The 17100-nt window shown below is 51.9% G+C and overlaps 1 protein-coding gene across 1 annotated transcript; it reads left to right on the top strand.

Moving 5' to 3' along the window:
- Nucleotides 1-267: 267 nt before the first annotated feature.
- LOC119258435 (class I histocompatibility antigen, Gogo-OKO alpha chain-like) lies at nt 268-2288 on the top strand. Its single transcript, XM_054701154.1, has 5 exons — nt 268-331; nt 638-907; nt 1119-1394; nt 1967-2236; nt 2269-2288. Exons 1-5 carry the CDS (start codon nt 268-270, stop codon nt 2286-2288), a joined length of 900 nt encoding a protein of 299 aa, XP_054557129.1.
- The last annotated feature ends 14812 nt before the right edge of the window (nt 2289-17100 follow it).

Genomic DNA, 17100 nt, shown 5'->3' with positions numbered 1-17100 from the left:
AGGGTGTGGGTCTCAAGGTCTCAGTCCCCAGGGCCTGTCTGGGGCTGAAAGGTGACTGTCAGGGCTTCCTCACCTCCCCAGTTTCACTTCTCACAGCCTGGGCGGGTCCTCCTTCCTGGATACTGGTGAGTCACCCCAGGGCTCACTCCCCATTGCCTGGAGGTCTCCAGAGCAGCCAATCAGCAGCCCCGCGGCTCCCGTTCCAAAGCCCTCGCCCGCCCACCGGGACTCCGTCTCCCCAGCCCCGGTGGGGGCGCGTCCCGGGGGATGCGGGGCGCAGCCCTCCTGCTCCTGCTCGCGGTGGCCGCGGCCCCGAGGGAGACCCGGGCGGGTGAGTGCGGGTCGGGAGGGGACAGGGCGCTCCCAGAGGCGGGAGCGAGGGCGCGGGCGGGCGTGGGAAAGGCGCGAGCTCGCCGCCGCCCTAGTTGTCCCCCCACCTCGACCCCGCCCCGTCCTGGCCCCTTTCCGTCCCCCGAGACCCCAGCCTCCTCTGGCCCCCGAGTCCGGCCATTTTCGTCCTGCAGCCGCTTTTCACTCTCACTCGTCTTTCACCCACTTTCTGTCTCGTGGGCGCCCCCTGGGACTCGAGCCCCCCCAAGGGGAGAAGAATAGCCCGGGTCTCCCCTCCCGCCCCCAGGCCCCCACTCCCTGAGGACTTTCGACACCACAATGTCCCGGCCCGGCCTCAGGAAGCCCCGCTTCATCGTCGTGGGCTACGTGGACGACACGCAGTTCACGCGGTTCGACAGCGACTCCCCGGGTCAGAGCGCTGAGCCACAGGCGCCCTGGGCAGAGCAGCTGGGTCAGGAGGTGTGGGAGGAGGAGAGGCGGATCCTAAGGGACCAGGCACAGTGGTCCCCAGTGCAGCTGCACTTCCTGCGCGGCCTCTACAACCAGAGCAAGACCTGTGAGCTGGCGCGGGGCCAGGCCGGGTCAGCACCCCCATCCCCACGGACGGGGGTCGCTCAGGGTCTCCCCCTCCAGGCTTCTCTGCAACCTGCCCGGGAACAGCCCGCGGGACTTTCACCCCGTTTCATTCTGTTTAGTTTATTCACGGCGTGGGGCGGGAGGTCGGGGTGACCGCGGGATGATCACGGGGTGACAGGGGCCTGGGACAGGCTCTCACACCCTCCAGGGGATGTTTGGCTGCGAAGTGGGGCCCGACTGGCGCCGCCTCCGCGGGTACCTTCAGTTCTCCTATGATGGCGCTGATTACCTGGCCCTGAACCTGGACCTGCGCTCCTGGACCGCTGTGGACATGGCCGCACAGATCACCCGGCTCAAGTGGGAGGAGGAAGGTAGGGCAGAGAGATTCAGAAACTATGTGGAGGACAAGTGCTTGAAGTGGCTGCGCACATTCCTGGAGTACGGGAAGGAGACTCTGCAGCGCACGGGTAAGAGGGGCCTGGAGGCCTCCCGGTACCCCCCTGCCTGGAGTCACTGCGGGAAATGAGTCCTCTCTCTAGTCCCGAGAGGGGGGCTCCCCTGGGGTTCATGTTCTGCACTAGAGAGACTCCCAGAGACTCCGGCTTCTCCTGAAGAACAGTGAAGGGATCCAGTCTCTCCTGAGAAAGACAGACAGTCCCTGACTCACACGTCACCGGGTCCTTTTGACCAGGGGCCTGTTTGAGAACCACGAGTTTCTCTGTCAGTCTTGTTTCTGGTCTGAGAACATTTTCAGTTATGCGATTCCTGCTTTTCTGTGTCATTCACCTTCCACCCAGGTCAGGAGTAAAATGTCTGTGTTCCACTCCCTCTGCTTTATCCTACCCTGGGTTCTCATCCTCATTCTAGAACTTTCTAAGGAATAGGAGAAGCTCATAGATTCCCCCAGATTAGCCTGTTTTTTACATTTTATGCTTCTTCCTGCCACACCAGTTGTCTTGTCCATTGTGAGGATGGTCTCATGAGGTTTCTTCAGTGTCCATGAAGGAAACAAAGTGAGTTTTCTGATTTACCACCTCAGATCCCCCAAAGACAAGTGTGACCCACCACCCCACCTCTGAGCATCAGGTCACCCTGAGGTGCTGGGCCCTGGGCTTCTACCCTGCGGACATCACCCTGACCTGGCAGCGAGATGGGGAGGACCTGACCCAGGAGATGGAGCTGGTGGACACCAGGCCTGGGGGAGACGGAACCTTCCAGAAGTGGGCGGCCTTGGTGGTACCTTTTGGAGAGGAGCAGAGATACACGTGCCATGTGCAGCATGAGGGGCTGCTGGAGCCCCAAGTCCTGAGATGGGGTGAGGAGGGGGACGTGGGCACAGAGGCTGTTCTCAGGGCCATTAGGAGCACTTCTGGAGACCTTCAGAGGGTCAGGATAAGGTCTGGGGCTCAGGGTATGATCTTCCCTTCCCTTCCAGTGCCCCCTTTTCAGTTCTCCATCCTCACTGTGGGCGCCATTGCTGGCCTGGTTCTCCTTGGAGCTGTGCTCACTGGAACTGTGGTGGCTGCAGCTGTGATGTGGAGGAAGGAGCGCTCAGGTAGGGAAGGGAGTTGGGGATCTTGTCCACTGGGGGCTTTCATGTCCCAGGGAGAACTTGCCCTGCCTGGTTAATGGGAAGTACCATCCACACACACGTGTGTTGCCCAGAGGACATTTGGTCCAGTCCCCCCTCACCTCCTTTCTTCATTTTTCTGAGTCCTGACCTGGGTCTTTGCTCACAGTTCTAGAAACTCCCCTCTTCTGTAGGATTAAAAGATTACTTTAGGTCTTCTGACCTGACTGCTCCCTGGACTCACATGATGTTTCTTCCCACAGGAGGACAAGGAGGAAGCTACACTCAGACTGAGGTAAGTGTGGATCAGTGGTTTAATCCCTGAGCCCCTGGGGGAGTCACCCTCATCTGTCCTTCCTTTGGTCTCATCTCTGACCAGTTTCTGTTTTGTTCCCAACCAGGCAGCAGCAGTGCCCAGGGCTCTGATATGTCTTTCAGCCCCTAAGCATGTTTTACAGTGAATCTGATGAGGCTCCTGTTGTGCACACCGTGGACAGCACCTGTATTGTTCAGAATTTGCATTTTCAGTCTCTCCTAGGTGTGAAGGTGTCACTGTTCTTAACTGTGATATTGAGCATTTGTTCATATTTTTACTTTTCTATGACTACAGTTGCTGTTTGTATGGAAGTTTTGTACATTTTTACAGCTGAAGTGCTGTTCATTTATTACATTATTTTTATCCTTATTAAAATTGAGTTATTTCTTTCTGATCATTGAGTTTTAGGCATTATTTGTAGTTTCAGTCCTTTATCAGATTCATGATTTGCAAATGTTTCCCCCCTACTCTGTGACCTGAACTCCTTTACTGATGGGAAAACAAACACTATTGCCCAGACAGGAGCATGGAGATGTATATCTGACTGGGATGTTGGGGGTGGAAGGGAATGATTTATGCGTATCCTTGAGTGTTATTTAAATGTCCTTGTATGAGCATGAAATATGCTTTGTAAAGTATATTACACTTCATTCCTCAATTTGTAAAACTCTTCACATATCACATCCACATCACGTCATAAGATCAGATTGGCACGTGGGCTACAAGTGAGGGACCCGCATGTCATAGTCGCACAGTCATGGCTTCTCTCAGGGGTCACTCTGGAGCTGTCCACTCTGTGGGTGTTAGACAGATGTATAATGACCTGTGTCCATCATGGGAATATCATGCAGAGTATTTTCACTGCCCCTAATGTCTTCTGTGCTCCAAGGAAGCAAAAGCAAAAAGAAACCAATGGAATCACATGAGACTAAAAAGCTTCTACATAGTGAGGGAAGCTATCATTAAAATGAAAAGACAATATCAAATTGGACAATATCAAATTTGCACATCATCAATCCAACAAGGAGTTAATATCCAAAATCTACAAAGTACTCCAAAACAAGAGAACAACTCAAAACAGTGGGCAGAGGAGCTAAATAGGTACTTTTCTACATGGATAAATGTTTGTCATGTGCTGTCAGGAAAATGCCAATTAAAACCACAGTAAGTTACCACCTTAGACCTGTGACAATGACCCGTTGAAGGGTATGAAGGAAAAGGAACTCTGGTACATGATGGGTGGGAATGGAGACTGGTCCTGTTAGCAGGCAGAAGAAGAGGTTCCCAGGACCCCAAACCTGCACATTCTACATGGGATCTACCATCAGCTGCATAAAGAGAAAACATACTCTAAAGCGCAAGACCTTCAGTAGAAAAGAATTGTGATTAGTATAAAATAGAGAATCAGTGTGCAATAGAGAAAGAGAAGAGAAAGAATATAGTTAGAATAGTTCCCAAGTGAAGCACCCAAAGTTACCCGTCCCCTCATGGGTAAATGCCCAGCCAAACAGGCTTGGCCCAAAGTAGACCCACTGGGACCCAAACGCCTGCCACAAGGCTAAGGCACCTACTGGTAGAGACCCATGGGAAAGGCACAGGAGGGGCCAGGCAAGTCTGGAAGGAAAAGAACAAAATCAAAATCCACATCAAGATAACACCTGCCATTGTCAGCCTCCCCATGAATCTCTCATCCACGTTTTTGTCTCTTTCACGTGTCTCTCTCCATGTCCCCAATTCCCTGGCACAAGTCCAAGTGAGAAGCAAGTGTGGTTTCTTCACATGTCTCCCTGCTCCATGCGCCTCCTCCAGTCTCCTCTTCCCATCTTGCTCCACGTCTTCCTCCTCTTCCTTAGCTTCTCATCCCTGCTCAGCTCCACCTTTTCTTGGGCGGGGAAGTAACCTGGAACCTCTCTTTTCTATGGATAGCACATTGGTGCTGCCCCTATGGAAAAAAAAAAGAAGGTTCCTCAAAATAGACCTGTCCCATGGTCAAGCATCCCATTCCTTGGTATTTATCCAAAGAAGGTAAAAACACTAATTGTGAGGAATATGTGCCTCCTACAGTCACTGTAGCACTGTCACCATAACCAAGCAATGGAGACAACCTAAGTGCCCAATGGCAGATGAGGGGATAAAGAATACAAGCTATATACACAGTGGAATACTACTCAGCCATGAAAAAAGAAAAAATACTGACTTTGCAACAAGGATAGATATGGATGGGATTATTCTAAGTGAAATAAGTTTGAAGGAGAAAGTTAAATACTGGATGATTTAAATCATATTGGGAATATAAAGAAACAAAGCAGGGACAGATGAAACTAAACCAAAACATACTCTATATATATGACTACAGAATTGAAGTTATGGGCTGGGAGTAAGAGTAGGAACAAAGTAGGTCGAGGGCTCAATGGACTATGATGAAGACTGTGGCGCCCTTAGGGTGGGTGTGATGTGGTAAGAAACATTTGAAGAGGTGTGACCCTTGCCTCTGAACACATATAGTGTGTAAACCAATGCTAAACTTAATTGAATAATACAAAGAGGGGAAAAAGAAAAGAAAAAAGTAAATTATCTCCTCCATCAGTCACTGACCTCAGGACTTTGCCTTCGCCTCCTCACTGTCATGCAGGCTGAGGGGCTGGTTTCCCACAAGGGCAGAGGCAGGAGGTGCAGGGACTCCTGGGGCTGCTCAGATACTGCTGAGTAGAGACACTGCAGAGAGGGTGGCTCTGAGGGGAACCAGAGACAGAGGGTCAGAGTAACCCCAGTGCTGAGTGAGGGTCTGGTTCCCAAGGAGAGGGGAGTGTGTGTGTGTGTGTGTGTGTGTGTGTGTGTGTGTGTGTGTAACAAGAATGACAGGATATACAACACAAGATGATGGGAAGACAATTAACATCAAGCCCCAGAATGAATGAATTGAAATCGCACACAGAGTAAAGAGTGTCAGAACAACAACTCTAAATACAGTTCCATGGAGAAGCAGCTTCTGAGCAGGACTGAAAAAGCATTGGACTTGAGGAAGAGGAGGAGGTTTAGAAACATCTCATGGTTGGCTTGAAGTAAGGAGCTGGGCAGTAACCCTTCCCCCACCCTCGCTCCTGCTAGGATGTGGTGGCACATCCTGACAGCTGACAGCTTCACCCCTGACAGCTCCCTCCCCCAAAACCCAATGTTCATCTCCTTTGGCATCACCTGTATATGTACATACATGTATACACGTAATCCCGACTTCTTCTTAATTTCCCACCTCTTTGGAGGCATGTCGGAGGTTCCCATAGCTTAGCTACTGTAAATAGTGCTGCAGTGGTGACAGGAGTGCAGGTCCCTTCACAGGAGAGTATTTATCCTCTGTGAGGAGATCCTCAGTGTAGAATTGCTGGGTCCAATGGCAGAACCACATTCACTCTTTTAAGAAGCCTCTGTACTGTTTCCATAAGGGCTGGCTCAGTTTTATCCAAACACAATGCAAGACTGCCCCCTTTTTTCCACATCCTTGCCAGCACTTGAGTTTCTGGTCTTTTGGATATGGGCCATTCTCACAGGTGTGAAGGTTTAAACCAGGAGATCATAAAGCCAGAAAATGTGGGCAAAAAGAAATCCTGGAACACTCAGGCCAACCCAAGGCTGTCTCTCACTGTGAAAAAAAATAATCATGAAGAAATTCAGGTGAATGACCTGAGTGTTAACATTATCAATGGTCCACTGCATTCTCAAGATGTCCTCCTGAAAGCATCCCCATCTCCTAGTCCCAGCCTCTCTGCCTCAACCCCCACCCCACTGCAGTCCTCCAGGGTCTCACCTATAGGGACTGAGATACACTTCGGAGCACAGGGACTATGGCTGCCTGGGGGAGAACACAACAAAACATGGTCAGAGATGAGACCACGGGAGGAACTGATGAGGGTGACTCCCCCATGGGCTCCATCTACACTGTCCCCAGGGGCTCAGGGACCAAACCTCTGTTCCACACCTACCTGCAGCCTGACTGTAGCTTCCTCTTTGTCCTCCTGTGGGAAGAAACATCATGTGAGACCAGGGAGCAGTCAGGTGAGAAGCCTAAAGGAATCTTTTAATCCTGCAGAACAGGGAAGTTTCCAGAACTGTGAGTAAAGACCCAGGTCAGGACTCAGAAAAATGAAAAAAGGAGGTGAGAGGGGACTGGACAAAATGCCCTCTGGGCAACACATGTGTGTGGATGGTACTTCCCATTAACCAGGCAGGGCAAGTTCTCCCTGGGACATGAAAGCCCCCAGTGGATAATATCCCCCCACTCCCTTCCCTACCTGAGCACTTCTTCTACCCCCTCACACATGAAGCCACCTTATGTCCAATGAGCACCTCCAAAGAAAGCCGAGCCAGAAATGAGGACCACGGCAAGGATGGAGAACTGAGGAGGAGGCACTGGAAGGTAAGGGAAGGTCAGACCCTGAACCTGAGGCCTCAGTCTGACCCTCTGAGGGTCTCCAGAAGGGCTTCTGATGCCCCTGAGTCAGCCATGTGCCCACATCCCCTCTCCCTGCCTGGCTCCTGCCTCCCCAAGGTGCCTCACCTGCAGATACAATGGGGAGCAGAGAGAGGACCCTGGAGATGTGGAGTTTGCACTGTCATGAGAGATGGACACTGAGTAAAGTGACAAAGACACGTGTATACCTGACCTGAGCCAAGGGCTGGGAGGAAGGAGCGTGTTTATTATGAAAGCAAAGAAATAGAAGCACTTATATTATTTTAAATAATATCAAAAGATGTAAAAAATATATTAAAAACAGGGTCTCCCTGGTGGCATAAGGTTTAACTCTGAGTGCTATCACTGCTTAGATCTGAGTTTGATCCCTGGCCAGGGAGCAACCCACAGGGGGCAGCAGACCTCTCCTGTCTCACCCACCACTCCCCTCAGCAGTGGATATCAGTGGATTGGCCTGTTCTGCTCCCTACTCTGTGTCTGGTGAATCCTCTCACCCTCTGCACCTCTGGCCTATACCCCAGTTCTTGTATGCATAAATAATTAAAAAATGAATCTTAAAACAAACAAAAAAATAACATGCAGCATCAAGTACAAGATCCATCTCAGACCCAGGAAACAGCAGAGGCTGGGGACCCAGAGGTGGTACAAATGAAACAAAACACAATGGAGGACTCAATCAGCTGGAGTCAGGCTTTGCTGTCAAATGAGTTTGATGTCAGACTACAGAAGGTCAGTCCACCATCCAGTGCTGCCAGCCCAGGAAGCCTTGGCTGGTCTGCAGCCCCAGCCAGTACTCAGGCACCATCTGGGAGACTCAAGGGATTGCTTTTAAGTTTGGCTTAATCTAGCCCTTTGTTTAATTTCTCTATATCCATATCTAAGTGACATATTTGTCTTTCTCCTTTGGGCTTATTTCCATTAGCTCCATCCATGTTGCCCCAGAGGGCATGAGTTTATGTTTCTTGGTGAGTAGTATTCTATTATCTATGTACCACCCCTTCCACAGCTCAGCTACTGTAAATAGTGCTGCAGTGATCAGGGGGGTGCAGGTTTCCTTTGAAGTAGTGTAATGTCCTCTTCGGGTTGCTGGCGCCTGCTGCCCTAAAGGGGGCCAGAGTCTCTGAGAGCACCTGCTTAGTCTGCACAGGGCATTCCAAGAGGTTAGAAGTTCTACAAACAGAACTTCTTCCCCAAATGAACTCCTGTTCCCTGAGGACATGCTGACTTGTGGCATGATCCCTACTAACTAGAAAAACTTGTTCCTGCAGTAACTTATTCATGTGTATAAGCATAAACACAATTACAAACTATTTCCTTATCCCTTTGTTCATATCTTTAATAAGAGCTTGGGCTGGGACAGTGATAGGCAGAGCTGCTCTAGAGGGCTCTCCCCAGCCTCCCCCTGCAGCTAATTCATTTAGACTCTCAGTCTTCCTTCATAGCTGAGAACTTCTCATGGGCTGTCTGAGGCAGGGTAGATACCTTGGAATGGGACTGCTGGGTCCTATGGCAGATCCACAGTTAATTTTCTAAGAAACCTGGACACTTCTCCATCAGGGCTGAACCAGTCTACATTCCCCAAAACAGTGCAGGACTGTTCCCTTTTCTCCCTGTCCTGCTAGCTCTTGTTATGTCTGGTCTTTTTGATATAGGCCCTTCTCACAGGTGTAAAGTGGTTTCTGATTGTGTTTTGAATCAGGGGATCTTGAATGGATCAAGAAGATGGGGTACACTTCACTCCAGTGAGAATGCCCACGTTAAAAAACCAGAAACAACAAATGCTGGAGAGGATGTGGAGGTAAAGGAAGCCTCTTGCACTGTCGGTGAGAATGTAAACTGGTCCAGCCATGGTGGAAAGCTGTGTGGAGTTTCCTCAGAATACTGAAAATGGACCTACGATGATCCAGGGATTCCACTCCTAGGAGTCTACCCAAAGGACACAAAAACGTTAATTAAAAAGGATATCTGCACCCCTATGTTTATTGCAGGACTATTTATAATAGGCAAAATATGGAAACAACCAAATCCCAAAAATAGATGACTGGATCAAGAAGATGTGGTACACATACACAATGGAATACTATTCAGAAACCATTAAGATCATCCTCAAATCCACATTCTAAAATACCTGCTGTGCTGACCTGGAAGGACAAAGGGAGCTCTTCTGCATTCCCAAGCACTGTGTCCTGGCAACAGGGTGGTCCCCAGGAATGGGGGTTTCAGGTTTCCTGCCCCCCTCCAAGAGAGGTTGGAGCTGAGCTGGGAGAGAGAGAAGAAGCTGCAGAGGAGACTGAGGAAGGAAGGAAGCAGGATGGAGCCAGAAGGAGACCTGGAGGAGGCACATGGAGCCGAAAGACACGTGAAGAAACTGCACTTGCCTTTTAGTCGTGGACTGGGTGACACAGATGTGGGTGAGAGACCCATGGGGAGGTGACAATGGCAGCTCTTGTCTTGATTTTGATTTTGCTCTTTTCCTCCCAGACTTGTCTGGTTGTTTCTGATCTTTCCTATGGGTCCCCACTGAAATGTGCTTTGGACTTAGGACAGGTTTTGGGCCTTGCTCTAGGCCAGTTCCATTTAGGTGGACTTTGGGTGCTTAAGATCATCCTCAAATCCACATTCTAAAATATCTGGTGTGCAGGGAGAGGGGCACGCCAGACCCCGCAAACCTGCCTGCTCTAAATAGGTTCTGCCATCTGCCACATCAATACAAAACATATGAGCTTTTAATGGAAAGGAACTTTATTTTATTTTTAATTTTTTTTATTTATGCAAGAACCGGGTTACAGGCCAGATGTGCAGGAGAGTGAGAGGATTCACCAGAGACAGAGCGGGGAACAGAACAGGCAGACTGACGAAATACACTGCTGAAGGGAGTAGCGGGCAAGACAGGAGAGGTCTGTTCACCATGTGGGTTGTTCCAAGGCCGGTGGGGATCGAACTGGCACTGCAGAGGCTGTGGACAGCTTCACAGCACTGTGCTCAACCGCCTGTGCCATCAAGGAGGCCTGGAAAGGAACTTTAATGTAATTAGTAAACAATACAGTGTCGCGAGAGTGATAGATAAGCTTCAGTCAGAAGCTGGCTCTCAAAGAGAATTTTTTCCTATATTGGTCACACACACTTAAGTTCATACAGGCAGCCAACCCCAAGTTCCCAAAGTACATTTGACTGAAGACAGTTGCGGCGAAGTGTCTTAGTCGGGCCTTCCACCTAGGAGGAAATCCTTAGGCCGTGGAAGTCTCTAGGCTCAAGGGCCTGCAGTGCGGATGGTCGTGCAGGGTGTTGAACTGACAGACCCCTTGTGCTGCTGTCAGGGAGCAGGCCACTGGGGTCGCTGGGAGCAGAGCCTGGAAGTGCAGGTTTCCTGGTGTGCCGAACCCGGGAGTGAGCTAGCAGCAGGAGCGCAGAGAGGTTTCAGCTGGAGAGCGAGTCTGAGTCCAAAGGGAGGCAGTGAGCTGGACCCCGGAAGAGTAGCCTCCAGCGAGTCTTTACCCGAGCCAGGTGTTAGGACTGCTCTGAGTCTGCTTCAGGGAGCTGCTCTTATACCTTCTTATCAGGTTTAGGCTCAGGCACCGTCTGCTTTATCAGTCTTTACCACTCAGTATGTGGCCTCAGCTACTTATACTCACAGCGCTAGCAGGCACCTTAATATTGTCAATTTTACTTGTAAGTTTTATATGTTTGTTATACTAACTAATGGGGGGCACAGAGTCAGGAACGCAGTGTCCCATGAATCTGATCTGGCCGTGGTGGGGCGCAGGCCCTGAATCGTGGCATCCCAGGATTTGGTACGGGGCAAACAAGCTAGAGGGACATCTCCACTACTCCTTTGTTGCCTAGGATTCGGGCACCTAGTCTGGATGGGCGTCCCCAAACCCGGGGTCTAGGTGTAACTGGAGTCGGCTGACATGGGCCCACCAAGGTTTATGGAACAGCCAACGAGGGAGGGGTTAGGTGAGGAGCTGAATACCCAGAGACGAGGGCCTCCTAGGAAGGCGGGTCAGGCAGTGACTCACCCCAAGGATCAAGGCAGGTGGTGGCTGTGAGGGTCTGCCATGGAGAGGAGAGGTCCCAGGGACGGGAAGGCGGCCCCGGCGCCAGGGGACACAGCCTTCCCAGGTTTTGGGCACCAAGATGAAAGATTCGGTGTCCAGAGCCGCCTGGAGCATGCGCCGTGTTGCGCATGCTCGCAAGTCAGGTTTGATTCCTGTTTCGCCTTCTGAGAAACCACTGAGTTTCCGGTAAATCACGTGGGACTGGGAGGTACGATGGGAGGAGCTACGAGGGTATAAGAAGGGAACCCCGGGAGCGAGTGGGAGAGACTGCGGAGACTGCGTAGAGGATGAGGCGAGGAGACTTCGAGGAGGAGACTGCGGAAAGGCTACTGCGTGGAGACTTTGAGAGAGGATACTGAGAAACGTACTGAGAGAGGAGAATAGAGAAGGCCAGGGAAGGTAGTAAGACAGGGAAAAGAAAAATATGTAAAAGTAGGAAAAGGAAAAAGGAAAAATAAAGAAGCAACCGCTAGCGGCAAGTCGTCTCAAGCCCCTCATTTCAATCCTCAGCCCTTCTCTTTCCGTGCCTCCCAATCCCGCGGGTCGGGACGATTCGGTGTCGTACAGAAAAGAGCCCCCCAAGCTTTCTCAAAGGAAGGGAAAATTTATTGCACCCCAGGCGAAATTCACGGACCCAAGGTGGGGACCCCTGTGTGGAGTCGCACACGTTGTCAGGGGAAGGCAGGTGGGAGACAGGGTTTGCAAAGGCTGGAAAAGTTTCTAGGGCGGGGAGGGGTTCATTGTCTGAATTTTCTAGGCAGGCTTCTGCATTCTTGCCCCAGGGGGCTTCCTGGTGGGCTTTTGCATTCCGGCCTCTTGCATGGACCTTTCAGGTTCCATTCTAAACTCACTCAATCCTAATTTGCCGGCGTGGGGAGGGAGGAGGAAGGACCATGGCTCTGAGCTCCTGCCTTTTTCCACTACTTCCGGCAGATTCTGCTGCCCAGCCACATGGAGAACCTCTGTACTAAACAGATGATTCGTAAGCACCCATCAAATTTGACAGGTCTGGTGGGAACCAGAGTTACTAGGGTGAAAAGGCATCTGGTAGGAAGCCACCTAAGGGCTAGAATGAGGAAGCCCACTTAGGGCCGAGAATGAGGACCTGCTGATACCATCAGAAAACAACTGTTCCTTGTTACCTGCAAGCCCAGCTTCCCTCTCCCCATCCCATAAACACCTCCCTTCCCCTGACAATAGCCTCTGCTTCACCAACCCCCACCTTGGGTCCGTGAAGTTTGCCCAGGAATGCAATAAAGCCCCCTTTTAAACTTATTCTGTCATCCTCATCTTCCCTTCCTCGTCTTCCCTTGCCAAAACTTGAAAAATTAGAACATCCCACTGGAAATTAAACTTTGAAGACAGAGACCCTCTCCTACTGTGTCAGCATCACATGGGATTTTGCCTGATACGTTATATATGCTCCATAAACGCTTGCTGAGGTACAAATGGAACAGTCTAGCATTCTCTAGCTTTGCTCCTATTAAAAATGTATTAAGTGCTCACTAGGCACTCCTTTTGGCTGCTCACTGTGCTGTTTTGTATGCGTGATGTTGTTGAGCTTGCACATTAACCCCATAGGACACTGAAGAAGTTGGAAATGCAAAGAGGTTGGCACAAGGTCACCTAGATAATCATTACACCTGGGCTCAACCCAACGCTGGTGCCAAAGCCTGTACTTGTTGATAGAGATGTGATATTCTGATTTACAAACCCTTTAGCACACTGCTAGCCAGAGCCACCTTAGGCCAGGTAACTTATGTGGGATTATACCCTCTATTTGTTCCCATTTCTTTCCTTTCAGACATGGTTGCAGTTGTAGGGGAGACCTATGGAGTCCATGCCCTGAAGCTCCTCAGACACCTGATGAGGAGGGATCCAGAGGATGCCCAGATCCTACAGTAGGTGCCAGCCCTGCCTGGGGCTTGGGGGCATTCTCTGGGGATCCTGCTCTCTGGAGTCATATTGTATCAGACTGTTTCCTCTGGGGAGCTCATCCTGATACTTTGGTCATGGTGCTGCACAGGCTGGGCACTGCCCGACTCCACTGGTGCCATTCATATAGACAGCATGACAATCCCTGGGTAGTGCCATGCAGTGGCCTCCACAGAGCTCTGTGCCTTCACTGAGCTCCTATAACATGTACTAGCTGTACCCCCCACCCCCATGGCAGTGCCTCTGACTACCCTGCCCACATGCCTTGCAAGCAGGAGCCATGTCCTTGGCTCGTGCTCTTCTGCTCAGTTCCTGCCGGCCTGCCAGTAACAGGCGTCCCATTAGGGCTTGCGGCCCCCTTGCTTCTCCGTCACCTCTCGTGGCCTTGCTCTAGCTGGACCTTTTGTCTGCTTCTTCTGCCCCCTCCCAATACCTGAGTGCCACTTTCTGTCTACAGGGAACGTCCCCAGATCTCACTGTCCACCCTCAACCTAGGCAAGCTCCAGAGCTGGCCTCAGGGCTCCCTGGGCCATGAATATCTCTGTTTCCTGCACAAGAATGTGAGTTTCCAGCTTCTGCACATCTGGCGGTCACCAGGAAGGGCAGAGTGGAGTCTGGACTGCCACCGGGGACAGGAGTGCTTGTCAGCCTCTATGCCAAGGCTTTGTCATTTTCTCTGGGGCAGGCATATGGGCTGTGAGCATCACTTCTATGAGATATATTGGCCAGCATTTATTCACCTCTTACTGCGTGTCAGATGCCCCCAGCAATGCTATCAAGTCTGTTCTATTCTTATCCCCTTTCCATGGAGGAGAAGGCAGACTCCGTGCAGTTAAGCCACTTGCTGCCTTCACACAGCCAGTGTTCATGGAGGCAAACCCACATCATGTTCTTAACTGCCGGTGCACTGTGTCCCCCTGTTTCGGGGACAGTGTTTCTCTCCCTTGGCGATGGCAAAACTGGCACTCCCAGGAAGGATAGTGGCTGAGTAGGGAACCCCAACTCCTGAGGAGCTCCTTTTGTCAAGCACCTACCCAATGCTGGCTGTTGTTCCAGGTGCTGGGGAACTAGACAACCAGCCAGGTAGCCCCTGCCCTTAAGGTGCTCATTCTGTAGTTGGGGAGGCAGACAGGAAAGCTATAAAATAAGAAAATTCACATAGGATTCAGGCGGATACTAGCAGTAATGAAAATGTGCCAGAACGGTTGGTACACAGGGAACGAAACCAGCAAAGAGCCTGCAGAGCGTCCATCGAGCAGATGGTGAGGCCGGCCAGCGTGATCGGGACAAGGGCGGGGTGGGAGCTTGGCCGCCGCTCACAGGGGGGTCGGGAGAGGCCCCACTGAGGAGACAAGTTAGAAGAGAGGAGCCTGCCCTGAGGAGAGCAAGGAAGAACATTCCTGCCAGTGCCAGGCTGTGCTTAAGGACAACAGGCCTAGAGGTGCGCGCTGGGGGAGGCAGCCAGTGGGCTGGAAGGTCAGCCGGGCCAGGCCCTGTAGCCACGGAAAGGAGTCTGAATTTTGTCAGAGGAGCACTGGGAGACCCAGAAGGGTTCTGAGCAGGACAGTAATAAGATAAAATTTATTAAAGGATTTGGGATACTGAACCCCTTCCCACTCCCCACACATACACACCTGGCAGAGCACCTCTGGCAAGTGGCGGCCCAGCATAGCTGCAGGAGCATCTGGAGGAGGCAAAGGATGCATGTAGGTTGCTTTAGAAAAGGGTTTTTCAACTTTGACACCGATGATGTTTGGGGCCAGATGATGCTCAATTGTGGGAGCTGTTCTGTGCCCTGTAGGATACTGGGTAGCTTCCCTTGCCCCTACCTACCCAACCTGGCCAGTAGGTTGAGGAGCACTCAGCCGCTAAGGTGTGGCCACCTCAGATGTCCCCAGGCTTTGCAAATGCTCCCTGGTGAACAATTGAGAACCACCGTTCTAGAAGCTACTGTCCCTGAGACACTCTGCCCCCCATGCTGTCCTGACGCCGGCCCCCGGCCCCTTTCACACCCTCTCCCTCAGACTTCATGAGGACCGAGTTGTTTCATCAAGTTGGGGTGATCTGCCCCAAGTGCCACCCAGGGAGGGACAGGCTCCTCAGGTTCCCCTGAACCCTTTATCCTGTGGCTGTGGAGGGGAAGGGACAACCAGCACCTCCCTGGCACCTTGCCCAGTCACAGCCCTTTTCGCGGTGACAGCCCTGAGATGACCACTTCTGGGGCCCGGAACCCAGCAGCCCACAATGTGAAGGACACGTTTATCCCAGCAGAGATTCATATCGAGGCTCAAAGTGAGGGCACCCTCCCCAAGGCTGGCACAGCAAGGGTAGTCCCCCTGTGGCATCAAGATGACGGCAGGACTAGAGTTCAGAGTGGCCTGCCGCTCTTCCCTGCTTTATGGCCCTGGGGGAATCATAACACCCCTCTGCACCCAGATCTCTTATCTGAGGGCAGGGGACCTAAGGGTTATCTTCTGCAGCGGTTTCTGGGGTTTGGCAATAATGGACGTCAGGCCACTGGCTTGGGAAATCAGCGGACTTTGTTTCAAATGCTGACTCGGTTATCTGATCAGCAGTGGCTCTGGGACGAGCTGCTCCCTCTCTCTGAGCTGCGATTTTCTTATCTGTATCAGAGGCTCCTGGCAGGATCCCACCAGAAGATCATGAGGATCCCCCCAGAGGTCAACGAGAACATAGGCAAGGGATGTCGTGGGGTGCCAGCACTGGGAGGGTCTCAGTTAACACACTGCCAACCCTCTGATCCCCTTGGGCTTTGTGCAGCAGGTGGGGCGCTGCTGATGAAAGCCGGCCTGGGGCCCAGTGAGGCTGCAGACCCGAGCCCAGCCCCCGACAGTGAGGATGCCCCGTCCCTCTACCTCTAGCAGACTATGGCTGCACTTTGGGGACAGGAAGACCAGGTTGTACCCACCCATGGGCGCACCTGAGGACTCAGAGGGGCAGTAGGTGGGACTGGCCTTAGACCCCCTGAGTTCAGGGGTCACTCACCAGACCCTGCTGGGGAAGCTAGGCCAGGATCTGCAACCTGCAGGACAACCTGGTGGGCACAAATTCACACAACCCATTTGCGGGGAACCAGGCCCTAGCCAGGCCCCAGCAGGGCATGCTGGCAGTGGTGTGTTCACACCAGCCCCACTGCGGGAGACAGGTATAGGCCAGGATGCTTCAGGAGCTGCCCAGTGTGGACAGTTCACACCCTCACTGCTGGAGAAGCCAAGACAGGATGAGGATCCTGTAGGCTTGATTGTATTTTTTTTATAGTCTTCTTTTTTTTATTTTTTACTTCACTTTTCACCCCATCAGGTATAGTCCCCTAGAGTTTCCTTCTGCAAGGCACCCGTGCACCATCACCTCAGTCCCCTGTGCTCCTCCCTCCCTCCCTCTGGTCCTTCTACTGCCTCCTCCCCTGTAGGGAGTCTCTGATTAAGGTCTCTAACTTAGGATCCTGCACACTTCTTTGAGGATATTGAGGCAAAAAAAGTGCTGCTGGAGGAACCAGACAATGACCAGGATGCTGCACACCATGAGGATGACGCTGAGCTCACCCCACGCTCCTGGGAGAGCCAGGCCATGCCCGGGAGAATGTAGCCTGTGCAGGCGATCCTGAGCTCACACCAGGCCTGCGGGTGGATGCAGCCCTGGCCAGCTTCCTGCAGGTTAAAGTGAGGGAGCTAAGGCAACCGCAGCTCTGCCTGGGGAAGCAGGCCTGCAGGGATCCATAGCACAAGCTGAGGGTGCTCATCTGACACCACCAGACTCTCACCCCTGTCCTGCCTGGTCACATCAGGGACAGCTGACCATTCAGCACTGC

This window comes from Talpa occidentalis, unplaced genomic scaffold (assembly GCF_014898055.3).
Source record: "Talpa occidentalis isolate TD23 unplaced genomic scaffold, MPIMG_talOcc4v2.1 talOcc4.41, whole genome shotgun sequence".
NCBI classification, from domain to species: Eukaryota; Metazoa; Chordata; class Mammalia; order Eulipotyphla; family Talpidae; genus Talpa; species Talpa occidentalis.
This window is presented reverse-complemented; position numbering and strand designations above follow the sequence as displayed.